We start from the raw sequence: 27,914 nt of genomic DNA, 5'->3' as shown, positions 1-27,914 counted from the left end.
GCAGGCACCAATCAGCAGCTAGCTCCCCACTAGTGTAGGATATGTGCATATTCTCTTTCAGCAAGGATAGTAATAGAATGAAGCACATTTGAAAACTGAAGTGAATTTAAAAGTGTCTTAAAATGATAAGCTCTATCTGAATCATGCAAGTTTAATTTTGCTTTTCCTATTTCTTTTTTAAGTCAGTTGGTTGGCATGCATGGGGATTATAAAGAATTATACTCATGGGTATATTTATAAAACAATCAGCATGGTTTTGTGAGAAATAGATCATGCCTAATACAATTGGCTCATATATTTAGTTTCTGGGAGGAAGTGGATATATATGAACAAGCTTTTTCTGTGATACGCATAAAAGTCCAAAATGTAAAAGACAGTGTACTGCAAATTTTTTCCTCTATGGCTGATTGGGTCAGCGTCAGTTTCCACTTGGGAACAGCAGTCCTCTGTGGCTTTCAAATGGTACTTTAGCTATGCATCATAGGTTTACTAGTGGTAAAATTACACTTTATAGGGACATGAAAACCAAAATGTTTTTTTAATGATTGGGATAGAGCATACAATTGTAATGAACGTTCCATTTTACTTCTATTATCTAATTTGCTTTGTTCTTCTGATATCCTTTTTTGCTTTAAAATGTATGTTCTATCTGAATCTCTAAAGAAAAATGTTGGGTTTCATGTTCCTTTAAGAAAGAAGTTTTTATGGAAATGTTGTGCACACATATTTTTTTTTTTACTATTTACACAGAGTAAACAGATCCCATTTCCTAGCACTATCCATAAGGCACAATGTCTTCATAAAATGAGATGCTCTAATGATTTATAAGTTCATGTAATTAAATATTCCATATTTGTTTTTGTTTTTTTTACAAAGATTTTCTATCTGTATTTGTTGAATACTTGAAATTGTGTATTGTGCCCGAGCGATAGAAATATTACTTACAGTCATCGTCTTCTTCTGAGAATAAGTCAAAATCAAATAAATCTGTAAATGTTAAACAAAGAAAGAAAATATGGTAAAATAAATAGTAGATACATATGGAAATAACTGATTTACTATTAGAGGGCAAAGCTTTTAAGCTGCATTTGCTTGGGGTAAATTTATAAAGCTGCAATTGAGGTTGAGATTTTGCAGTGCAGACTTGTAGGTGTGAGTCTGCAGCACAAATTTAAGACGCAGTGCCTGAGCCATCTCAGAGGTGGCAAAGATAAATCATCTCAAACAAGCGGTTTAAGATGATTGACAGGCCATGCTCTTATACAATTGTTTGCAAAAGAGCAGGGGACTTGATTGCACAAGAGAGCTGTTGTGCAATCCTAAGTTTCAACATTCAGTGCTGTAGTTGCAGGAGTTTTTCACTTGAGAACTTGTACGCCTGCAGCCTTGATACTTTTTCCCTGTAAACTAGTAAGGTTGGAGGTGATGAATAGAGTGGATAACAGTTTTGATAGTTGTCGTTTTGTTAAATTGTATATCATATAAAAATAGTTAAAACAGACTACTTGGAAAAAAGTATGTTATTTTTACTCGTATTCCTTATTGTAATATAGAATTTTTAATGTATTTCACTTATTTTTTTAATTTCTTCATTTGTAAACATAATTTAAAGTGAATGTCAATTTTGATGCTAAAGTGCCCGTTTTTTAAAAATTCGATTAAAAACCGGGGCACTTTAATTCATCACAATTTATATTTCACTCCTGTTGAGAAAAAAAAATTACCTTTTAATCTTCACAACAGCTCCAGCTTCCTCCGCCCGTCGCAAAGCCTCTTCCTGGGTCTAAAATGAGGAATCCGGCTTCCTCCAATCACGGCGTTGAATCAGACACTGTTAAGCTTGTGTGCCTTACTGCAACGCTCAGTGAAGTTCTGGTTACTTCTGCATTCTCCTTCTCTCTGAAGTTGGTAACGTATTGTACCTTATCTGCAATAACTTCTTGTGGCAACTCCTGTTTGAATTATTTGTGACCGCATCTGCATATCCTATATAACTGTTACTAGCTGACTGCCTGCTTCATCTAACAACTTGCTGTATGTACTGTGCTTACTTTCCTTATGTTCATTTTAAAGTGTTAACATTGTTTAATAACAAAAGACTGCCTATTGCTTATATACACCTTTAATTGAGGAGCTGTGCTTAACATTGTTGACTAACAAGAGACTGCCTGTTGCATTTATCAACTATAATTGAGGAGCTGTGCTTTCTTGCTTGCAATTGTGTGGAACATGCACAGGATACAATCTAGAATACTTGTGGCTGACATTTCAACATCTACACTATTACCTATTAATATCAAATTCTATCTATCTTCACTCTGTGAATTACGTATTTTCTAGCTATATTATTATCTGCATATTGCAACCTGGTATTGCAATCGTGATAATATTCCTTTTGCCTTTAATTCTTTCACTCTGTATCCATGCAGCAGTGACCCTCAGATCAATGAGCAAAAACAAGGTTCTTGATTACATCTTATGAGTCTTAGGTTTGGTGTGAGACTGAGTGGTCCTGTAGTTAAGGATAAAAAAACTCTTATAACATAACAGACACTAATTCCCCCGGGGGAGAAGCCGTGATTGGAGGATGACCTATCCATCATTTCTGACGTCAGAAATGGCTTGCAACGACCAGAGGAAGCTGGAGTTGCTGTGAAGATTAGTTTTTTTTTCTCAACAGGAGTGAAATGTAAATTTTGATGAATTAAAGTTCCCCAGTTTTTAATCAAATTTTTAAAAACCGGGCACTTTAGCATCAAAATTGACATTCACTTTAATGTACTGACCCAGTTAAAATATACTTTGCAATTGGAATCTTTTGAAATTATGGTCATAATTATTTTGAGCTGCAAAGGCAGGTTGTAGACAGGTTTATGATAAAAAGACCAAGCGTAAAAGATTCTAGAGACTTCTTAAGAAAATGACTTGTGTGATACAGTAACACCTAGGTTGGTATTGTACTAGATGGGAGGTGTGTACAGCGCCTACAGCCGAGGAAATGGATATGCTTGTATTTTTAAGACAATGAGATTATGTTTATATAGCACAAATGTGTCTGATAATACACATAAATAAATGTAAAATGTATTAACAAGAATGATAAAATGTATAAAATTATATAAAAACTATTCATGGATCCATGATGCTAGAATACATTATAAAATAAGAGCAATTTACGTCTTATGATACAATAGGGTCTGACACAAAGTATCTCCTATCAGAAAAAACACAGGTGTCACTATTAGGTGACAACAATGTGGGAATGTGAATCCATAATAAAAGTTAATACACAATCCAATAAAGCACTCAAAGTGAAGTGTGATCCAATTTCAGGAATAAATGGTGGGAGCAAAATCCATAGTCTTGAGAAAGGCCTATTACGGGCCGAAATGCGTTGACCCAAGGGTAAGCATCACTCCTGATTATCCCTATAACTGGACTTATTACACCATTTGATTATTCTTAACAGGGACATCTAAGGACCATGCAAAGGATTTGATAAATGGAATATCAAGGTGACATCTAGGATCTCCTGAGGATTCTCTTCAACAGATACACCAGGATTTTTTCATTTTTTCATTTTAAATACTTTTAATGGATCATATTTAAACTTTGTTTTTTCATCATTTGGGATTACAAACACTGCTACTGGATTTTATGTACTGTTAATCTTCAATTTTTGATTTTACTCACCACCATCTAAAGGAATTGACACATTTTTTTCTCACCACCAGTTCAAGGAATTTACTAAATATATGTTTTTTCTCACTCTCTATATTTTTTTTCTCACCATATATAATTTTATACATATTTTTATACATTTTTATATTTTTATATATTTTTATATTTTGCTCACATTATATATATTTTTCTCACCACCATTTTAAGGACTTTTATGGTGCACTTGCACAGTTTCATGTGTTGACTTTTGGAATATATATAATTTTTTTTCATCACTTTTTTCATCTACACAGCAATCACTCCATACCATTGCACTAATACAACATTGTTTATCAGATTTTAATCATCTCTGCAACTTATTGGATTTTGCTCCCACCATTTATTCCTGAAATTGGATTACACTTCACTTTGAGTGATTTATTGGATTGTGTATTAACTTTTATTACGGATTCACATTCCCCCATTGTTGTCACCTAATAGCGACACCTGCATTTTTTCTGATAGGGGATACTTTGTGTCAGACCCTATTGTATCATAAGACGTAAATTGCTCTTATTTTATATTGTATTCTAGCATCATAAATCCATGAATAGTTTTTATATAATTTTATACATTTTATCATTCTTGTTAATAAATTGTACATTTATTTATGTGTATTATCAGACACATTTGTGCTATATAAACACAATCTCATTGTCCTAAAAAGACAAGCATATCCATTCCTCAGCCGTAGGCGCTGTACTCACCTCCAACCTATTAACTGTTATTTCAGGGCTAGTTAAGACCCCTTCTGTGCACAGCTAGAGGAACACATTTTAGCGCTTGGTCACCATCCATATTTTATTGTACTAGAACTAGCTATCTGTAAATAGTCTTTTTAGTGCATTTTAAGACATTTTATTTAAATATACAATACTAGTCCTAAAGCCTGTGTACACGGGCCAAAATCCCTATCCACTTGGATCCTCTCTCCCTCCCTCCTTCCCCCTCCCTGCTGCTCTCAACTCTTTTTTTGTTATGTAGTGCAGCGGTTCACAGAGAAGAGCTTTTCAAGAAGTATATCAGTCTTATCCTGCCTAACAAAGTAAGCCCAGCCCCAAAATACCAGGCAATCCATCTCTGCACAAGGAATATGGCAATTCCAGATGATCGTTTCGGCCTCCTTTGGGCTTCACCAGTGAGGTGCAACCATATTCCAAATGGGCAAGGAGTCCATGTCTGGATTCCCCCATCACCCTTAGAGAGACTTTCTCTGGAATGAACAACAGCTTAGTAGATTGTTCTATGGTGATTTATCACCTGGGAGTAGCCTCCCTGGTACTTCAGGGCTGAATTAAATTTTGAATAGACCTTTATCACCTTGCCCAATGTGCTTAGAGGAATATGACTACACCTTAATGATCAGATTCCTTTAAATATACATTAACATACTCATCCTAGACTCTGACTCATGTATTGCTGACCACTCCTTTCATGGAATACTTAGTGAGATGTTAACTTACCATAGGACACAGCAGAGATACACAGATGGTCTCTGTATATTACATTGATTTATTAATACCTCAAACTATTCTGAGGTTGACCTGTGTAAGTATGGTTTGATCTGGGGATTTGTAAACAGTATGTATACATTTAATTAAAACATTATTACTCTATGCTGTGCTTCTGTTTTTCTGTTTCCCCACTGTATATGCTGGCGATTACCACTCGGGGAGGAGTCTTCCTATAAAGTAGGTTTCACCTTTAGTCCTTGAGGAGGAAGTTAGAGCATTTGGAGGAACAGCACTTTGCAACAGAGGACCACATTGGAGTACTGGATTGTGGTCCCTTCTAATAAGTGCTATTCTTTGGGGGTTTGTCATACAGCATCTACATAGGGTATTCTGTTTATTCTGAAGAGACCTGAAGCTATATTTGTGTAGTTTTATTAGGGTAACAGCACCAGTGTGTAACTCTTACCCATACATATATATATATGGACTGGGTACACATCACAAGTCACTGTAAAACCCACAGCCCTGAATACCTACAGAGTCAGACAGCTGTATATATATATATATATATATATATATATATAAAGTATATAAACACAGAAAAGGACTGCACTTTCATGCTGGACTGGGTACGCATCCCAAGTCACTGTACAACCCACAACCCTGAATACTTACAGACAGCTGTACAGTTTCCAGCAAATCAGGCAGTTAACCCCCAACCAGCCAGGATAAAAGGCCCATAGGGAAAATTGCAAAACAAAATTTTCAACACAACACACAGGAAACCTGACACTCTCAACCAAGCATACAGCAATATTTAAAAGCAAAAATGGGAGAGTTATTTGAATTTGGTGCCAAATGGTTTAAGCCCAGGACCAAACTGCATGATTTGCTGGAAACTGTACAGCTGTCTGTAAGTATTCAGGGCTGTGGCTCAGTCTCGTCTGTGCAATTAGAAAGGTCTGTGTCACATTTGTTGGTTCTCAGAGGGGAGAAACCTTGACTTGGTCCTGGACTTAAACAATTTTGTGCCACTTGCAACTCCTATTTTTGCTTTTTAATATTGCACAAAAAAAGATTGTATAAACTTCTTTACACCAAATTAGATACCAGCACACATCAAATTCGAAATGCACTCTGAAAGCAATTCATATAGTAACAAATAATAGTATATATCTTTTTGCTTTTTAATATTGCTGTGTGGTTGCTAGAGAGTGCCAAGCTTCATGTATGTTGCGTTAATAATTATGTTTTGTAATTTCTCCAAAGGGCTTGTGCCACATATGCCGGTACTCACCTGTTCTGCGGCGTTCACAAAGTCATTCTGTAGGGATCACGATACCTGAGGCTCCTGGTCCCCTGGCATTAGTCTCTGTAACTCAGCCTGCAGCCGAGGTCACCGTAGCAGTCCTTCTGTCTATCCAAGATGGAAGCCGCTTGCGGGAGAGCTGGTCGCCGTGGCGGGGGTCTGGAGCATGGCCGGAGGGTGGGTCAAGGAGGGTGAGGTAAACAAGATGGCGCTGAGTCCTACCTCCACTTATATTGACTTCAGGTAACTCCTACCAACAGGTGAGGCCAGGTCATGTGATTCAGTAACCTCTTTATAAGCAGAGCACGCCTGTCAGTCAGAGCTTTATTGTTTTGCATAGATAATAAAACAGTATAGGGGAGCGCTGGTTGAAATTCAAAAATAAAGTTCTACCTTTTATTTTAAGGTTTCTGGCTCGGATTAGGGTAGAGATAACTTCTAAAATAACAAGATGTGGAAATACTAAGAAAACAAAAGTATATATGATATGAAATACTCAGCTCCGTGATGATACAGTGTAAGATATATATCTCAAACAAGTGTTTATAAATGCACTGATATTAGTGAGAAAAATAACGATAAAACCTATGAGGTCCTATTAAAATACTAAATAACAAATGTATATAGGAATTTTGTATAAAAAAGGTGATAACAACTGATTTAAATATAAAAAGGTTGACTAAAAGTTTAATATATTGTACAAAAAATGTATTAGATCATATGTAAAACGATGTGTCTAGATATATCCAGAAAAAAGAACATTGGATAAATTAATACAGAACAAATATGTTGCCATTGAGTATAACACTCTATATAATAGTTCAATGTAACAATAAATATCTGTTAAAATACAATGTTATATGCACTGTTTTACAGCACTGACGTTTGGTGCTGATTGAAATAAAGCTTGAGCTAGGAAAAAGTATATATTGTTAAAATAAATGCATGAAAAGAATCTCACTGCAGTGGATAAAAACAAAAGCACACTTAAATAAGTGATGCTTAGAGGTAGCGCAAACCTTGGTGTCAGGATATGCTTTTTAGGCCAAAGAACGGGCTAGTTGAATAAACCTCCTTTAAACAAGGGAGCCATTTTAAAAGTACCTGTATAGCTGTTTGTGATTCCAAAAACTTTGTGTTGGCGGTACTCCGCCACTGAATCTGGCAGTGGGTCAGTCTCGGTGTGAAGAATCCATATTCAAACTTGACTTCCGGGTCACATGTGTTGGTGACTCACTAATAGTAATGATAGATGGTGAAATTTGATAGGACAATCTTGGTAAGCCTTTATGTGTCTCCAACAATTTCACGTTGGGAATGCAGGCAAAACCTTTATAGAGAGAATGAAAGGTGATATTTGGACACCGTCTTTAAGTGCCTCAATATGTTGATGATAGATATCCAATAGCGATGTTGAATCAAGGTGATCGCATATGGTCTCAGTGGTAAAATGAGTCTGTCTTTTGATGCTATTAGTAATAGCTAGTATACCAACCGAGCACAAGTGAATGCTTCCGACCTCAATACGATGGTAGGATACAACAAATCTCTGAATACTTATGTTGTAACAGTTCTCCAAATCCATAAGTCTTTAGGTGGAAATTAAAGGTCAAATGTTGTTATGAATGAGGAATAGCTAAGGCACAGCTATCAATGGGCAAATCTACGCGTTTCGGCCTGGGGCCTTTATCAAGATGCCCAATGTTTCTCTGAACAGCTCTTATATAGAGTTAGGGTTTGTGCCTATTGGTGGAGTTGATTTTGTAATGGCCAATGAAATCAGTCTTTAACAGGTGTCAATTATAACAGGTTTTGACATTCCTTAAAGGTTAATGTAATGGCCAATAAGAACGGTCTATTAACAGGTGTTAATTGTAACAGATTTTGACATTCCTTAAAGGCTTTTATCCTAAGCAACTAGACCTGATTATGTATATAAGATAGTCCTGCGATTTGATGTTCTGAATTTCTATCAGTTATTAAGACATAATTTGGTAATCTGTTGGTTCAAATATATGCATATAACAAAAATTATTTTATATAATTCCTTACGTACAATTCTTTCTGGAACTTATAGCTCAGTATTATCCCATAAATTCGATCTTATAACACTTATCTAATGCTATATTTATATAGGTAGTTTGTCTAATGACTGTATTAAATCTAAAAACAGCGTATCAATATCTAATGAGTGTTAATGAAAATATATGGGAAAGCGTATTAGAATCTAAATGAGAGTGTATGTAAAAAATGCATTATTGCAAGATGTTAAGTTTTTAAAGGAGCATTCTTAGTATAGGACAAATGCCTAGATGTCTTATTAAATATATCTGTATTTTGATAGTATAACTATAGGTGACTGTGATGGTGTGAATGTACAATTTTAGATTTTTTTTTTAATTATTAATCTCTAAATTGTAGTAAAAATGGTAAACTATTTAAAAAGGGTTTGACCACTTTTTGATTGGGGATTAAACATTTAAGCTATTTGCCTATTTCTTATCTGATTTGAATCAATGTAAATTTGAAAAATTAGAAGAGAAACTTTAAGTCAAATTCCATATTTAACCCATATGGATATAAGGTTTTAAAATGATAAATTATAGAATCTAAATTAGAGTGTATGTAAAAAATGCATGATGGCAGGGTGTTAAGTTTTTAAAGGAGCATTCTTGGTATATAGTCAAATGCCTAGATGTCTTATTAAATATATCTGTATTTTGATAGTATAACTATAGGTGACTGTGATGGTGTGAATGTACAATTTAAAAGACATTATACATTGCTCTGACAAAAACATAATATATTGTATTCAGTGCTTATGTGAATGTTGAGAGATAGAATAAGAGAACATCTATATCAAATTGAACATAAAGCCACCAACACAATTTTATATAAATATTTTACAGAGATTCCTCAGGGCAACACAAATCATATGACATTCTGGGGAATAAAAAAAGTCCATCTAGGTCCAAGAGGATTAAATATGGAACACAATCTACTAAGAAAAGGAGCAGAATATATTTATAATTTCAAAACTTTATATCCATATGGGTTAAATATGGAATTTGACTTAAATTTTCTCTTCTAATTTTTCAAATTTACATTGATTCAAATCAGATAAGAAATAGGCAAATAGCTTAAATGTTTAATCCCCAATCAAAAAGTGGTCAAACCCTTTTTAAATAGTTTACCATTTTTACTACAATTTAGAGATTAATAAAAAAAAATCTAAAATTGTACATTCACACCATCACAGTCACCTATAGTTATACTATCAAAATACAGATACAGATACAGATCTAGGCATTTGTCCTATACTAAGAATGCTCATTTAAAAACTTAACACCCTGCAATCATGCATTTTTCACATACACTCTCATTTAGATTCTAATACAGTTTCACATATATTTTCATTAACACTCATTAGATATTGATACGCTGTTTTTAGATTTAATACAGTCATTAGACAAACTACCTAAATAAATTCTGAACACTTTTTAGCATTAGATAAGTGTTATAAGATTGAATTTATGGGATAATACTGAGCTATAAGTTCCAGAAAGAATTGTATGTAAGGAATTGTATAAAATAATTTTTGTTATATGCATATATTTGAACCAACAGATTACCAAATTATGTCTTAATAACTGCTAGAAATTCAGAACATCAAATCGCAGGACTATCTTATATACATAATCAGGTCTAGTTGCTTAGAATAAAAGCCTTTAAGGAATGTCAAAATTTGTTATAAATAACACCTGTTAATAGACCGTTCTTATTGGCCATTACATTAACCTTTAAGGAATGTCAAAACCTGTTATAATTGACACCTATTAAAGACTGATTTCATTGGCCATTACAAAATCAACTCCACCAATAGGCACAAACCCTAACTCTATATAAGAGCTGTTCAGAGAAACATTGGGCATCTTGATAAAGGCCCCAGGCCGAAACGCGTAGATTTGCCCATTGATAGCTGTGCCTTAGCTATTCCTCATTCATAACAACATTTGACCTTTAATTTCCACCTAAAGACTTATGGATTTGGAGAACTGTTACAACATAAGTATTCAGAGATGTGTTGTATCCTACCATCGTATTGAGGTCGGAAGCATTCACTTGTGCTCGGTTGGTGTACTAGCTATTACTAATAGCATCAAAAGACAGACTCATTTTACCACCGAGACCGTTTGTGATCACCTTGCTTCAACATCACTATTGAATATCTATTATCAACATATTGCGGCACTTAAAGACTGTGTCCACATATCACCTTTTATTCTCTCTTTAAAGGTTTTGTCTGCATTCCCAATGTGAAATTGTTGGAGACACATAAAGGCTTACCAAGATTGTCCTATCAAATTTCACCATCTATCATTACTATTAGTGAGTCACCAACACATGTGACCCGGAAGTCAAGTTTGAATACGGATCATTCACACAGAGACTGACCCACTGCCAGATTCAGTGGCGGAGTACTGCCAAGTTCCAACACAAAGTTTTTTGAATCACAAACAGCTATACAGGTATTGTTAAAACGGCTCCCTTGTTTAAAGGAGGTTTTTACAACTAGCCCATTCTTTGGCCTAAAAAGCATATCCTGACACCAAGGTTTGCGCTATTGCTAAGCATCACTTATTTAAGTGTGCTTTTGTTTTTATCCACTGCAGTGAGATTCTTTTTATGCATTTATTTTAACAATATATACTTTTTCCTAGCTCAAGCTTTATTTCAATCAGCACCAAACGTCAGTGCTGTAAAACAGTGCATATAACATTGTATTTTAACAGATATTTATTGTTACATTGAACTATTATATAGAGTGTTGTTATACTCAATGGCAACATATTTGTTCTGTATCCATTTGTCCATTGTTCTTTTTTCTGGATATATCTAGACACATTGTTTTACATATGATCTAATACATTTTTTGTACAATATATTAAACTTTTAGTAAACCTTTTTATATTTAAATCAGTTGTTATCACCTTTTTTATACAATAAACACTTGTTTGAGATATATATCTTACACGGCATCATCATGGAGTTGAGTATTTCATATCACATACTTTTGTTTTCTTAGTATTTCCACATCTTATTATTTTAGAAGTTATCTCTAATCCGAGCCAGAAACCTTAACTAAAAGGTAGAACTTTAACTTTGAATGTTGACCCTCTTCTTAGCGCTCCCCTATACTGTTTTATTATCTATTTATATCCGACATTCATTTGGAGGAACAAATTTCATTTTAGGGTGTAGCAGAGTTGAAAATTAACACAGAGGTGCACTCACTCATACTTGTGTTTTTTTCATTTTTAATTGTTTTGCATCCTGCTTATGAATTCATGGCATTTATTCCCTATGAATCCTGTTTATTGTATTTTGTGACCTTTGCTTATCCTTGACTTCTCTGATTGCTGCCTGCCCTGACCTTTGGTCTGTTTGATGTTGATTTTTGCCTCACCCCTTTTTGGATACCTTGTTTTCTTGACATTTGTCTATGCTTGCTGCTGCTTTTCTGCACTTGAGTTCCCGTACCTGTCCTATTAAACCTTCACAGGTTGTTACATAACAGCCAAGCCTTAAAATGAAACCATAACCACCTTGACCCAACAGGTGGAGGTATTGACACAAACAGTACAAGAGTTACAGACCAGTCACGCCAACCTGCTTTAGTGTGAACAATTAAGAGCCAATGCTGTTCCACCTACACCTACACCACCGCTTCCGGCACAGCCAGTCACATACTGTTCCTGAACCTTTATAACTGCTTATGAATTGCTTTTTCTCTCAAACCACGTACATTTCCAATGACTTTACAAAATTTTGGTCCAATATTACCCTACTCTCTGGTCAACCTCAAACTTGGGCTTATCAGTTGTTACACAACAATAGTCCCATCTAGAGACTTGGGAATCTTTTGCAACTGCTATGCGTACTTTATATGACAACCCCTTGAGACCGTCTGCTGCCAGAGCCACCTTAAGTTCCTTACGCTAAAACAGTTGTCCTGTCAAGATCTAACTACTGCACAATCTTTGAAAATACCAATTAGGGACAAATCCTACCCATCATTGTTATATGTTGTAGACGGAACTCCTATCAAAACTGGTCCCCTCCATCACAAAACCTGGTTATGCCCTTTGGTCTTTGCAATGCCCCTTCCATCTTCCAGCACTTCCTTAATAACGTCTTCAGTGATGTTTTGGATTCCTTTCTTGTCAGCTACCTAGACGATGCCTTGGTATTTTCAGATTCTCCAATTCAACACACTGAACATGTAAAGAGGGTTCTTCAACATCTTTGAGACCATGGATTATATGCCAAATTGGAAAAATGCGTCTGACACAAATAGGGTAGAATTCTTGGGGCATGTAATCACCTCTGGCTGTATACAAATAGACTCTTGTAAAGTCAAGAACATCCTAGATTGGGCCAGTCCCAAAGATAAAAAAGCTGTACAGAGATTTATGGGATTCGCAAATTTGTATTGATGCTTCATATGTGGATTCTCCTAAATATGTTCCCCTATTACTATCCTCACCAAGAAACAAGATAAGTTCACCTGGACACCCCAATCTCAGGAAGCCTTTGACACTCTAAATAAACTCTTTACTCAAGTTCCTATATTGGTACAACCAAATACTTCCAAAGCTTTCTTTCTAAAAGTGGATGCTTCTGACATAGCAGTAGGAGGTGTTCTATCACCACGAGGAGACAAAGATGAACGCCTTCATCCTGTGGGCTTCTTTTCCTGTAAATTAACACCTCCTGAAAAGAACTATGATGTGGGAAAAGAGAATTGCTCAATATCAAATGTACTTTAGAAAAATGGCGACATCTACTGGAAGTGTACACTGATCACCACAATCTAGAGTATCAACGTTCAGCTAAATGCCTTAAGCTATGACAAGCCAGATGGGCCCTATATTTCTCTTTATTTCCTCTACAGATCACTTATCAACCAGGCTCAAAGAACCAAAAAGCAGATGCTTTATCTCAAATGCATGACAACATAGAACCAGATTCCACTACCCTAGACAACATTCTATTACCTCAGCATTTCCTTGCTGCTCAATTAAGTCTGTTAGATAGAATTCAAAATCTGAAAATTGATCCACCTATGATAGATCCACCACTTACTTTGAAACAAGGCTTATGGTACCATGGTTCCCAAATATTTGTACCCCCACTTCTTCAACCAAACATTCTCAATCTGTTCAATGACTCTCTAACTGCAGGCCATGGAGGTATCACTAGAACTTAAAATGGTATTACTTGTTACTAGTGTTAAACAAGATACCAAAGACTATGTCCTTTCTTGTAAAATGTATTTGCTCGTACAAAAACTCTAAACACCAAACACACTGTGCCCACATACTGTCTCGATAGCCTCTGGCCCATGGATGGATATTTACATGGACTTCATAGTGGATTTACCACCTTCTCATAAATGCAAAACCATTCTAGTGGTTGTGGACAGGCTCACAAAAATGGTTCATTTCATTCTTACAACTGGTCTACCTACTGCAGCCAAAACTGCAACCCTTTTCTTACAAGAAGTATACTACTTTAGGGTGTACCCTGTTCTATTATCACTAACTGGGGTACACAATTTACATCACGTTTCTAGTCTCATTTTTGTAAACATCTAGGGATACAACAGAGTATGTCTTCTGCCTTTCATCCTCAGTCCAATGGCCAAACTAAATGAACCAATCATACCGTGGAACAATATCTTCGCTGTTACACTTCATACCTACAGGATGATTGTTTATCGCTTCTGCCAACTGCTGAGTTTTCATACAACAACCATGTTCACTATTCTACAAGGTATACACCTTTTTATGCTAACTATGGTTACCATCCTCTTGACTTGCCAGATCTTCCATGTCCGACAATTGTTCCTGATGTTGCCCAACGAATGAACACCTTAAGACAACACAGACAATTGTTACGACAAGCCTTAAGCAAGGCTCAGCAATGCCATTAGAATCATGCAGATAAACTAAGATCTCAAGAACCTCCCTATATGTCAGGAGATAAGGTCTGGCTGTCATGAATCTGATCCGCTCATTGCCGTGTCGCCGCGGCTCACGGATCCCCTCTGTGTCACATCACGTTGCCTAGCAATGTGACGCGGTATCTGGCACTCCTCCTGACGTCAGAGTCTCCCTGCCTTCAAATCTCGGCGGGAGATCTGAATCGGCGCCCGTTTGTTTTCTCTTCCCCTTCATTCTGGACCGGACCTGTGTGAGTAATGTCCTGATGTCTTCTTCCTTGCCAGAATCTCCTTGCCTGAATATCGCTCAGTATCTTTGCTAAAACTGCTTTTGGGATATTTGCTTTAACAATCCTGCTACTAAGAATACTTCATTTTTTGTTTGCTAAACCTGCTTAAGGGGATATTTGCTTTAACAAACCTGCAAAAAGAATTCTTCATTGTTTGTTTGCTAACCTGCTTAAAGGGACATTTGCTTTATTCAAACCTGCTAAAAGGAATCTCTGTTTGTTTGCTAACCTGCTTAAAGGGACATTTGCTTTATTCAAACCTGCTAAAAGGAATCTCTGTTTGTTTGCTAACCTGCTTAAAGGGACATTTGCTTTATCCAAACCTGCTAAAAGGAATCTCTGTTTGTTTGCTAACCTGCTTAAAGGGGCATTTGCTTTATCCAAGCCTGCTAAAAGGAATCTCTGTTTGTTTGCTAACCTGCTTAAAGGGACATTTGCTTTATTCAAATCAGCTAAAAGGAATCTCTGTTTGTTTGCTAACCTGCTTAAAGGGACATTTGCTTTATCCAGACCTGCTAAAAGGAATCTCTGTTTATTTGCTAGCCTGCTTAAAGGGACATTTGTTTTATCCAGACCTGCTAAAAGGATTATCTGTTTGTTTGCTATCCTGCTTAAAAGGACATGTATTATTCACTTGCTAAAAGGAATTTCACTCAGTTTTATTTATCTTCTTAAAAGGACATTTGCTTTCCTCAATCCTGAGTGGGTCACATCCTGGATATTTCTCAGTGTGCTAGCGTGTGTTTTTACTTTTCACGCTAGCAGTTGGGTTGAATCCTGGGCTGGTCCTTTATGGCTGACACTGGCTGTCAACTGACAATTTATGTTTGTCTGCCCATCCAAAAAAATTAGGACCACGTTACATACGACCATTCAAGATAACCAAGATGATCAATTCAGTAGCTGTTTATTTGGATCTTCCTCCAACGTATAAATTACACCCTTTCTACTCTCTCTTAGGCCATGGAAACCTAATAGGTTTACTTTGCGTAATTATGCTTTACCTGCTCCAATTATGGTCAACAGCTCCCGAAGAATATGAGGTCCAAGAAATCTTAGATTCCAGAAGACGTCTAGACTACTACATTCATTGTAAAGGTTATGGTCCAGAAGAATGATCTTGGAAGCCAGCCAAGAATGTTCATGCAGCAGCTAAAAGAAAGGCATTTTATCGAAAACATCCTAGTAGATCTATGCCAGTTTGTGCCCTGAGATTGCGTCTGCGGAGGGGGCTCTGTAACATACTCTGGTACTCATCTGTTCGGCGGTGTTCACAAAGTTATTCTGTGGCGATCACAATACCTGCTCCTCGGTCATTAGCCTCTGTAACTCAGCCCACAGTTGAGGTCGCTGCAGTGGTCCTTCCATCTATTGAAGATGGCTGCCACCATGCTGGAGAGCTGGTCGCCGTGGCGGAGCTCTGGAGCATGGCTGTAGGGTGCGGCAAGGAGAGTGAAGTAACCAAGATGGCGCCAAGTCCTACCTCCACTTATATTGACTTCATGTAACTCCTAGTAACAGGCGAAGCCAGGTCATGTGATTCAGTAACCCCTTTATAAGCAAAGCACGCCTGTCAGTCAGGGCTTGGTTGTTTTGCACAGGTTGTTGCAGCCTGTCACCCAGACTGGTCAGGATTAACTGCCTGATTTTCTGGAAACTGTACAGCTGTCTGTAAATATTCAGGGCTGTGGGTTTTACAAGGACTTGGAATGTGTACCCAGGCCATTCCTAAAGTTCAGACCATTTTTGTGTTTTGTTTATGCTTAGAGAAATTACAAAGGTCTTTGTCACCCTGGTTGTTCTCAGTCTTTTGATTTGAAAACATTAATTGTGTGGCTGCTGGTTAGGGATACAGGTGGGGGGAATGCCTTGATAACATACTGGGCTTAAACCCAAAATGCCAAATGCAACTAACACTCCCATTTTTGCTTTGAATTATATATAGGTAGAAAACTATTTATCCAAACTGCTGGGGACCGGAAAAGGTTTAGATTTCGGAATTGTTTTGATTTTTGAATATTTGCATCTGTAAAATTGGACAGTTTGGAGAGGTGATTGGACCAAGTGGAAACAACAATATCTTAGGCAATATTTACATTTCATAATATAGCTTATACATGTAACCTAAAGGTAGTTTTAAATTATTTTTAATACTTTTATATACATAGTACCCTCAGAAAGATAGTACAGTACTGTAATCAGACAGGTAAAAATGTTTTATTTTAAACAAATATAGACTATTATTTGCATTTTTTGGTAAAAAAAAACAAAAACAAACCAAAGACACAGGCAGAGAAGAAATAGTAATGTATGATAATTTAAAAAATATTAATTAAAACGTTATTATGCACTGCTTGTTACATTGACATGATTATAAATTAAAATACACATTAACAAAATGACATTACTGATAGAGGAAATAATATAACTTACCAAAGATACTGAAGTTGTCTAGGAATTCTATAAAAAAGAATAGAACAGTAAATGGTAAAAATGCATGCTTAAACAAAAAAAATTAAGCATGAATAAGGGATAGCACTAAGCCCAAAATGTTGCTTGTGTATTTGTTGGACCCTGTATCTGCTAATGGAATCAAGGTCATTTTAATTTTATCCACTGGGTTTAATGAATGAAAGTGGCCCTGTTAAGAGTATTTTTAGATACTGGGCACTTATTCATTAAACTTTACATTCAGTATAAAGTACTCTGGTAACCATTACTGATAGTGTGTGTTTTTTTCTTCCATATTTTAGCAGCTGTTTTACATTATATATCATGGGGTCGATCCGATAAAAATCGTCGACCGCAAAAGCTGGCGACGCCAATATTTGCGCGGGTTTGTTATCCTATATACGGCGTAACCTAGAAGTTACGCGCGTATATTTCTGCCGTCGCCCGTAGTTTTTTGGGCCATAGGCAGGTATACCAAACCCGTGCAGTTTGGTATCCAATATACAGCGTAAGGACTTACGTGGCGAAAATGGAGAAATCTTACTCCATTTTCACCTCTCCACAAAAAGCAGCCGTAAGAAGCCTTACGCTGACTATTGGAGCCCCGTAACTCGCTAAACTGGCTGCAAAATAAACCTAACACCTAACGCATGCGCAATGTCTATCTCCCTGTCAACCGCTATCTGCTAAATAAAACCTAACACCTAACGCATGCGCAATGTCTATCTCCCTGTCAACCGCGATCCCCCGCCGCAAACCCTAATAAAGTATTTAACCCCTAAACCGCCGCCATCTACATAAACTAACCCGCTACTGTGAGCCCCTAAAACTGCCACCATCTAACTGATCTATCCCCTAATGTGAACCCCTAAAACCGCCACCATCTAACTGATCTATCCCCTAATGTGAACCCCTTACACCGCCGCCATCTATATTAAAATTATTAACCCCTAATTTAATCTACCTACCCCGCCGCCAGCTATATTATCTATATTAACCCTAAGTATATTATAGTTAATATAGTTATTACATTATATATATTAACTATATTAACCCTAATTATATTAGGGTTAATATAGTTATTATAGTTACTATAGTATTTATATAAACTATATTAACTCTATCTAACCCTAACACCCCTAACTAAATTCTTATTAAATAAATCTAATATTAATATTATTAATTAAAATATTCCTATTTAAATCTAAATACTTACCTATAAAATAAACCCTAAGATAGCTACAATATAATTAATAATTACATTATAGCTATGTTAGGGTTTATATTTATTTTACAGGTAAATTGTTAATTATTTTAACTAGGTATAATAGCTATTAAATAGTTATTAACTATTTAATAGCTACCTAGTTAAAATAATTACCCAATTACCTGTAAAATAAATCCTAACCTAAGTTACAAATACACCTACACTATCAATAAATTAAAGAAACTACAAATATCTATCTAAAAATACAATTAAATAAACTAAACTACAAAAAAAACAAAACACTAAATTACAAAAAATAAAAAAAAGATTACAAGATTTTTAAGCTAATTACACCTATTCTAAGCCCCCTAATAAAATAATAAAGCCCCCCAAAATAAAAACATTCTCTACCCTATTCTAAATTAAAAAAAGTTCAAAGCTCTTTTACCTTACCAGCCCTTAAAAGGGCCTTTTGTGGGGTCATGCCCCAAAGAAAACTGCTCTTTTGCCTGAAAAAAAAAAAACACAATACCACCCCCCAACATTACAACCCACCACCCACATACCCCTAATCTAACCCAAACCCCCCTTAAATAAACCTAACACTACCCCCCTGAAGATCTCCCTACCTTATCTTCACCACGCCGGGCCGAACTCCTCATTCGATCCGGGCGATGTCTTCCAGCAAGCGGCAGTGAAGTCTTCTTCCATCCGGGCGATGTCTTCAAGCAAGCGGCAGAGAGTCTACTTTCATCTGTGATGTCTTCAAGCAAATCAGCATCTTCAATCTTCTTTCTTCGCTCCTCCGCCGCGGAGCATCCATCCGGCACGACGACTTCCTGACGAATGAGGTTCCTTTAAATGACGTCATCCAAGATGGCGTCCGTCGAATTCCGATTGGCTGATAGGATTCTATCAGCCAATCGGAATTAAGCTAGAAAAATCTGAATGGCTGATTGAATCAGCCAATCAGATTCAAGTTCAATCCGATGGGCTGAACCAATCAGCCAATCGGATTGAACTTGAATCTGATTGGCTGATTCAATCAGCCAATCAGATTTTTCTAGCTTAATTCCGATTGGCTGATAGAATCCTATCAGCCAATCGGAATTCGACGGATGCCATCTTGGATGACGTCATTTAAAGGAACCTCATTCGTCGGGAAGTCGTCGTGCCGGATGGATGCTCCGCAGCGGAGGAGCGAAGAAAGAAGATTGAAGATGCCGATTTGCTTGAAGACATCGCCGATGGAAGAAGACTCTCTGCCACTTGCTTGAAGACATAGCCCGGATGGAAGAAGGCTTCACTGCCGCTTGCTGGAAGACATCGCCCGGATCGGATGAGGAGTTCGGCGTGGCGAAGATAAGGTAGGGAGATCTTCAGGGGGGTAGTGTTAGGTTTATTTAAGGGGGGTTTGGGTTAGATTCGGGGTATGTGGGTGGTGGGTTATAATGTTGGGAGGTGGTATTGTGTTTTTTTTTTCAGGCAAAAGAGCAGTTTTCTTTGGGGCATGCCCCCACAAAAGCCCCTTTTAAGGGCTGGTAAGGTAAAAGAGCTTTGAACTTTTTTTAATTTAGAATAGGGTAGGGAATTTTTTTATTTTGGGGGGCTTTATTATTTTATTAGGGGGCTTAGAATAGGTGTAATTAGCTTAAAAATCTTGTAATCTTTTTTTTATTTTTTGTAATTTAGTGTTGTTTTTGTAGTTTAGTTTATTTAATTGTATTTTTAGATAGATATTTGTAGTTTCTTTAATTTATTGATAGTGTAGGTGTATTTGTAACTTAGGTTAGGATTTATTTTACAGGTAATTGGGTAATTATTTTAACTAGGTAGCTATTAAATAGTTAATAACTATTTAATAGCTATTATACCTAGTTAAAATAATTAACAATTTACCTGTAAAATAAATATAAACCCTAACATAGCTATAATGTAATTATTAATTATATTGTAGCTATCTTAGGGTTTATTTTATAGGTAAGTAATTAGATTTAAATAGGAATATTTTAATTAATAATATTAATATTAGATTTATTTTAATAAGAGTTTAGTTAGGGATGTTAGAGTTAGATAGGGTTGTTATACTTATAACGATATTAACTATATTAACCCTAATATAATTAGGGTTAATATAGTTAATATATATAATATAATAATTATATTAACTATATTAACCCTAATATAATTAGGGTTAATATAGTTAATATAGCTGGCGGCGGTGTAGGGGGATTAGATTAGGGGTTAATAATTTTAAAATAGATAGCGGCGGGGTAGGGGCTCACTTTAGGGGGTAGGTAAGGTAGATGGCGGCGGTGTTAGGGGCTCACTTTAGGGGGTTATAGATTTAATATAGCTGGCGGCGGTTTAGGGGTTAATAACTTTATTAGATTGCGGCGGGGTTTGGGAGCGGCGGTTTAGGGGTTAATACATATTTTATTGTTAGGATAGTGAGGGGGGATAGCGGATAGAGGGTTAGACGTGTCTGGCTATGTTAGGGAGGCGTGTTAGACAGTGCGGGTGATTTAGACTTTAGTCAGGTTTTGTAGGCGCCGGCAGTTTCTAACGTGCCGTAAGTCACTGGCGACGCCAGAAATTTGTACTTGCGCAGATTTCTGGACATCGCTGGTTTGTCCGACTTACGGCACGTTAGCATCTGATGGCGCAGTATATGGGATAGCTCGAGTTGCGAGCTGAAACTGCGGGCGATGCGGGTTCCCTCGCTTGCGCCGCAAACTACGCCGTTTATCGGATCACGCCCCATATGTACCGTTATATATATATATACATACATACAGTGGTTATGATTTGGTTTTTCTTTGGGGCACTTTTTTTTAGCTCCAAAGCTAGATTCATAGCTTCATAAATGGAGCCTCTCAGCAACAAAGCCGGATTCACAGCTTGATAACTGGGTCCCATATATGTTAATAAATATGTTGGTTTCACCTTTTAATTGCTTTCATTTGTTGTAAATTTGGAAAGACCATGTACTATGGGTGCATTAGACATTCACATTCTAGATTAGAGTGACAATGCACTCATGTAAATAATTGATATGAGTTCTGAGCTCTCTCCTACAACCATGAGAGGCTGTTTTCTGCTGCTATTTATTCTTTATATAGGTGACGGTTTTGTCAGACAAAAGCAGTTATGGCAAATGTCAAAATAAATGGCAACAATCTTATACACACCTGCCAACAAAATTGACTTTCTGAAACGTATAAAAGAGGAAATGTATTATAATACAATGTTCTCTTAAATACCGGTATAATTTTTGATCAGTCTGTATTGTTTGTGGAATATGTAACTTACCTTTGTCTGGTTCTGATGTACTTATCTGTTGTTCTGTTAAGAGATAAAAAATAATTTACATTATAGGCAAGAGTACTAATAATGCTTTCTCTGTTGCTTAGGGGATTTTTTTGTTTTTTTTTAAAGATGTATGTCCCTGTGCATTTGTTGCCAGGCTTGAAGGGGTGTATTTCTCTCTGCCAAAAGAGCTAAAGAATTTGTACTGATTAACCAGTAAACATTAAAGGGAAGTACTAAATTTACACTACTCTATTAGTTACAACTAAAATAGTTTTACTTAAAGGGACAATCTACACCAGATTTTTTATTGTTTTAAAAGATAGATAATACCTTTATTACCTATCCCCTAGTTTTAGTTTAGTTTTAACACGTTTATATTAATTCACATTTTACCTCTGTGATTACCTTGTATCTAAGCCTCTGCAGACTGCCCCCTTTTTTTCAGTTCTTTTGACAGACTTGCATTTTATCCAATCAGTGTTGGCTCCTAGATAACTCCATGTGCATGAGCACAATGTTTATCTATATGATACACATGAACAAATACCCTCTAGTGGTGAAAAACTGTCAAATGCATTCAGTTAAAAGATGGCCTTCAAGGTCTAAGAAATTAGCATATGAACCTCCTAGGTTTAGCTTTCAACTAAGAATACCAAGAGAACAAAGCAAAATTGGTGATAAAAGTAAATTGGAATGTTGTTTAACATTACACGCCCTATCTGAACCATGACAGTTTATTTTGAACTAGACTGTCCCTTTAATAGTTTCCAGGTAAAAATAGTTAAATACTGTATGTTTAAAGGGACATGAAACCCAATTTTTTTATTTGATGATTCAGATAGAACATGCAATTTTAAACAACTTTTAAACAAATGTACTTCTTCTATTATCAAATTTTCTTCATTCTCTTGGTATCTTTTGTGAAAAGCAGAAGTGTAAGCTTAGGAGCACGTTTTTTTTTTTTTTATTTATCATTTTGGGCTAGATTACAAGTGGAGCACTAAATTTTCCTGTTTGAGGGAGCGTGATAATTAACCAGCTATTACAAGTGGATTTTCTAAAAGTGCCCAAATGCCCTCAAAATAGAGGGAATTATAGTTTTTTATTTAAAAAAAAAACAAAAAACATTTTTTGGCCTTTAAAGTTGGCGGGAGTGGGTGTCAGAGCCTTTACCTTGCGGTCTATGAGAACTGTGCGTTCCCATAAACCGCCATGTAAATATATGTGTATATGCTTATATACATATATATATATATTCATGTTAATATGTGCATATAAACATATTAACACAAATATATATGTATATAGTCATATACATTTAAAAATGCTGCACTACTTACCCCCTTCCCTGTGTGAGGCTCTCATAGGAGCTTATGGGAGCAAGCTTGCGTTTGCATTGCGATTTACTTGTAATACCAGTACACATTATCGTGCACTGGTATTACAAAGTGAAGAGCTAATATCACCTGCACGCAACCGATATTTAGCCCTCCACTTGTAATCTGGCCCTTTGTTTATTTATCTATGTTGCATACTGTCTCAAAATTTCCTACAATCATCTCATTTTATTTACAGTATCTCACAAAAGTAAGTACACCCTTCAAATTTTTGTAAATATTTTACTATATCTTTTCATGTGACAACACTGAAGAAATGACACTTTGTTACAATGTAAAGTAGTGAGTGTACAGCCTGTATAACAGTGTAAATTTGCTGTCCCCTCAAAATAACTCAACACACAGATATTAATGTCTAAACAATTGGCAACAAAAGTGAGTACACCCCTAAGTAGGCTGACCATATTGCTGCTTTAAAAAGGGACACATATGAAAAATACATATGTCAGGGCTGTTTTCAGGGCTGTTTAAAGAAATGGTTTTGTATAAGAACCCTCACATATGTATTTTTCATATGTGTCCCTTCTTAAAGCGGCAATATGGTCAGCCTACCCATAAGTGGAAATGTCCAAATTGGTCCCAAAGTGTCAATATTTTGTGGCGCCACCATTATTTTCCAGCACTGCCTTAAAGGGACATGAAACCCAAATTTTTTCTTTCATGATTTAGAAAGAGCATACAATTATAAACAACTTTCTAATTTACTTCTATTATCTAATGTGCTTCATTCTCTTGATATTCTTTGCTGAAAAGCATATCTAGATATGCTTAGTAGCTGCTGATTGGTAGCTGCACATAGATGCCTCCTGTGATTGGTTCACTGTGTGCATTGATATTTCTTCATTAAAGTATATCTAAAGAATGAAGCAAATTAGGTAATAGAAGTACATTGGAATGATGTTTAAAATTGTATTCTCTACGTTAATCATGAAAGAAAATGTTTGGGTATAGTGTCCCTTTAACCCTCTTGGGCATGGAGTTCATCAGAGCTTCACAGGTTGTCACTGGCATCCTCTTCCACTCCTCCATGACGACATCAAGGAGCTGGTGGATGTTAGAGACCTTGTGCTCCCCCTCCTTCCATTTGAGGATGCCCCACAGATGCTCAATAGGTTTTAGGTCTGGAGACATGCTTGGCCAGTCCATCACCTTTACCCTCAGCTTCTTTAGCAAGGCAGTGGTTGTCTTGGAGGTGTGTTTTGGGTTGTTATCATGTTGGAATACTGCCCTGCGGCCCAGTCTTCGAAGGGAAGGGATCATGCTCTGCTTCAGTATGTCACAGTACATGTTGGCACTCATGGACCACCGCTGAGGACCGCCGCTGAGGATCCATGCATCAGGCAAGCCAGCTCCACACCTCCGCTCCGCCTTCGCTCCTGATGAAGTTAGAAGATGATGGAGTTGCCTGGAAGAAGACCTGCTCCGCCGGATTTAAGGAACGGTGAGTACCTATTTGGAGCTTAGTTTTAGTATTTTTTTTAAATGTTTTATTTTTTTTATTTTTAAGATTAGGGATTTAATGGGCTGTAAAAGAGTTGAATGACCCTTTAAGGGCAATTCCCATACAAATGCCCCTTTATTTGTATGGGCATTTGGGGGGGTATAGTGGGTGGGGATTTTTTACTGTTAGGGGGGACTTTTTTTTTAAACGTTAAAGGCCTGTTTAACTTAGGACAATTCCCTACAAAAGACCCTTTTAAGGGCTATTGATAGTTTAGTTTAGATTGGGGGGGCTATTTTATTTTCATAGGGATTAGGCTTAACTTTTTTTATTTTTGATAATTTTGTTTATTTTTTTCTGTAATTTTAGAGGGTTTTTTTGTAATTTAATTTTAGGTTTTAGTAAAGTGTAAGTTAGTATTGGGGTTAATTTAGAGGGTGTTAGGTTAGGGGGCTTAGTAATTAAATTATTTATTTGTGTTGTGGGGGCTTGGTGGTGTAGGAGTTAATAGATTAATTAGGTTTATTGCGATGTGGGTTTTTGGCAGTTTAGGGGTTAATAGGTTAATTAAGTTTATTGCGATGTGGGGGTTTGTCAGTTTAGGGGTTAATAGGTTAATTAGGTTTTTTGCGATGTGGGGGGTGGCGGTTTAGGGGTTAATATTTTAATTATGCTATTTGTGGATTAGGGGTTAATTACTTTAGTATTTTGCGATGTGGGGTGTGACGGATACCCCGGCTACCTTGACTGGGTAGCTCCGCCAAACGGGTCCTGCTTCCTCCCTGCTGACTGCAGTTATGTAGCTGGCAAGTGACCACCCCTGATGACCGACAGCACCAGTATTCAGGTTCCCACCCTGTGGCAAACTCTGGATACCCAGACTAGATAGCTCTGACTGAGGGTCCCTTCTCTCCCTGGAACAGGCTGCTATGTAGCCCAGGAAAGTGATTTTAGCTGGAGCCCACCCAAATAGCTAGACATACTAGCATTCAGGTGAAACAGGAACAGACTTTATTGTAAAACACACACTCCTTTTATACACAAAGCTCATCTTGATAAGACACTAGACAATCCCACAATTTTCCCATCATACCCGCCCCTCCAGACAGACCGGCGCCTCCATAGCAGCCATAGTCCCACAGAATCCTAGGGGTGGCGGTCTCGGGGTGATCCTGGGAACAAACAAACTGGGAACAAGTCAGGGTTCAGAGACTTATGTAATAGGGTGATTACATAAGTCCCTGAACCCTGGCTTGTTCCCAGTTTGTTTGATTAAGAGCTTGCATTTGTGTGCATGGCTGCATTTTTGTTGGTGTTTTTTGGACCCAGGTTTTTGGAAGATACCTTGACGTGGTACCTAGGCTTGCCCCATTTGGCCAAATGCGGTAACTAACTCTTCCAGTTTTGCTTTTAATCTTAGCTGAGAGCTTGTGAGTGAGTGCTGGACTTTTTCTGTGTGCTGTGTTGTCTGTTTTGTAATTTTCCCTATGGACCTGCACCTTGGCAGGCCCGGGGTTAACTGCCTGTGACTCTGTAAATAGTGTAGCTTTAAGTGAATGCGATAGCAACCAAAGCTGAGCCTGTTTGGGAGTCATGGGATGTGTACCCGGTCCGGTCTGAGAGTGCTGTAAACTTTTCCTTGTTTTGCTAGCACTATTTCCTGCCATGTAGTGCTACAGACATCTACTTGGGTATCTCTTCAATAAAGAATACCATGAAAACAAAGTAAATTTAGTAATAGCAGTAAACTGGGAACTTTTTAAAATTGTATGCTCTATCTGAATCACGAAAGAACATTTTTGGGTTTCATATCCCTTTAAGTTCTTTTTTTAACAGCGGCAGATGGTAGATAAAAATAAGTTAGATTGTCCAAAATATATGCTATGGAGATAAGAAAATAATAATGTGCATCTAAACACTCACAATATTAAAAATTACAAGTTAAAAACAAATGTTTAAACAATTTCCTATATGACCAAATTGAATTACGTCCAGTTGTGAATGGATTGCAAATTACACTTGTTTTTTATTGCCAACTTATTACCAAATGCTATGACAGCAATTGTGTAAAAACAGAAATATCCATATTATGATTTTACTTTTTTTAAATAGTTTATGTAATAAACTATCCTATCATCACTCTGTATGAAATGTGGACGATTAAAGGGACATTAAACCGATTAAGATTGTGATATCAAATAGGCACTGAACAATAATACTTAGTATACCCATCATGCCAAGATACAAATGGCATTCGGTTGGTTAAGCAGTGGTGACAATCAATTTGGATTGCAATTGGTTAATTTCACGCATGTAAAGTAATATTTCACATCCCCAGTGATTAAAGGGGTTAAATCAAAATCCCTACTGTAACCTTAAAAGGTGTGAAACAGCTAGTGTCAGTTTCAGGTGACCTCCCAGTTTCTATCCTAATCCAAGGTATTTTTTTTCCCGAAACCTTTACTGTTAAAAAGATATTCGCGGCTGTATACTTTTAATGCACAAATCCATTTTGCTGTGAGATCAGTCAAAAAACTCAATGAGCAATTTGGGTTGAAAGCAAACAAACATTTCGGTAGCAAATGATAATAATGATAGCTTGTGATCGACCTCATAGTTATCTAAGACAGTATTTATCAACCGCAGTCCTTAAGTACCCTAACAGGCCAGATTTTCATTATAGCTGAACTAGAGCACCTGTGAAATAATCATCTGATCAGTAACCATGGCTACTAACCTGCTCTCACCCATCAACTGATTATTTCACCTGAGCGCTAATTCAGCTATAATTAAAACCTGGCCTGCTGCAGGTACATGAGGACCGCGGTTGAGAAACACTGATATAGGATTGGAAATGTAAAAATGATATAGTCTAATTAATTAGAGCATGATATTTTTGCATTGTTTAAGTTATAACTTTCATTCTGAAATGAACGGTAAGCATATATATTTGTACATAAGTCGTCTGTGGGATAGTTACTTAATAAGTGATAAGGACAACTCACATAGCTAACAGCATGCACTAATAAGCCTGTATTTAGTTTAATAATATTGTGCAGTGCTTTACTCCTGCCACAGAGGTTGCTGTGGCTTTTTATTTTACTATATTATTACTCACTGTTTACTATATGTACATTGTTTTCTGAAAACGTATCAGTGATCTTCTGTTATGTTGAAGCGTGTAGACAGGTGTCACGTAAAGGTAAGCTATGTGATATATAATACCAGAGAGGATAGGAGACAAGTGGTGATGAAGCCAGGCATCTCAATAGTGTTGCACACTAGTTTGTAACATGTGTACTTTCCCCTATTTATACACCGAGGCCTT

General features: G+C 36.7%; 1 protein-coding gene across 1 annotated transcript in view; it reads right to left on the bottom strand.

The window, feature by feature from the left end:
* The window catches only part of LOC128666463 (uncharacterized), a 263,279-nt gene that overhangs the window by 152,636 nt on the left and 82,729 nt on the right, over nucleotides 1-27,914 (bottom strand). The window contains exons 8-10 of the mRNA XM_053721074.1: nucleotides 21,749-21,781; nucleotides 17,212-17,238; nucleotides 946-987 (exon numbers count right to left, since the gene is read on the bottom strand). Of these exons, the coding sequence (XP_053577049.1) occupies nucleotides 946-987; nucleotides 17,212-17,238; nucleotides 21,749-21,781 (102 nt within the window). The remainder of the gene's footprint in view (nucleotides 1-945; nucleotides 988-17,211; nucleotides 17,239-21,748; nucleotides 21,782-27,914) is intronic.

The sequence above is a fragment of the Bombina bombina genome, chromosome 7 (assembly GCF_027579735.1).
Source record: "Bombina bombina isolate aBomBom1 chromosome 7, aBomBom1.pri, whole genome shotgun sequence".
In the NCBI taxonomy this organism is placed as follows: Eukaryota; Metazoa; Chordata; class Amphibia; order Anura; family Bombinatoridae; genus Bombina; species Bombina bombina.
Note: the sequence above shows the minus strand (reverse complement) of the source record. Positions and strands in the feature narration are given on the sequence as shown.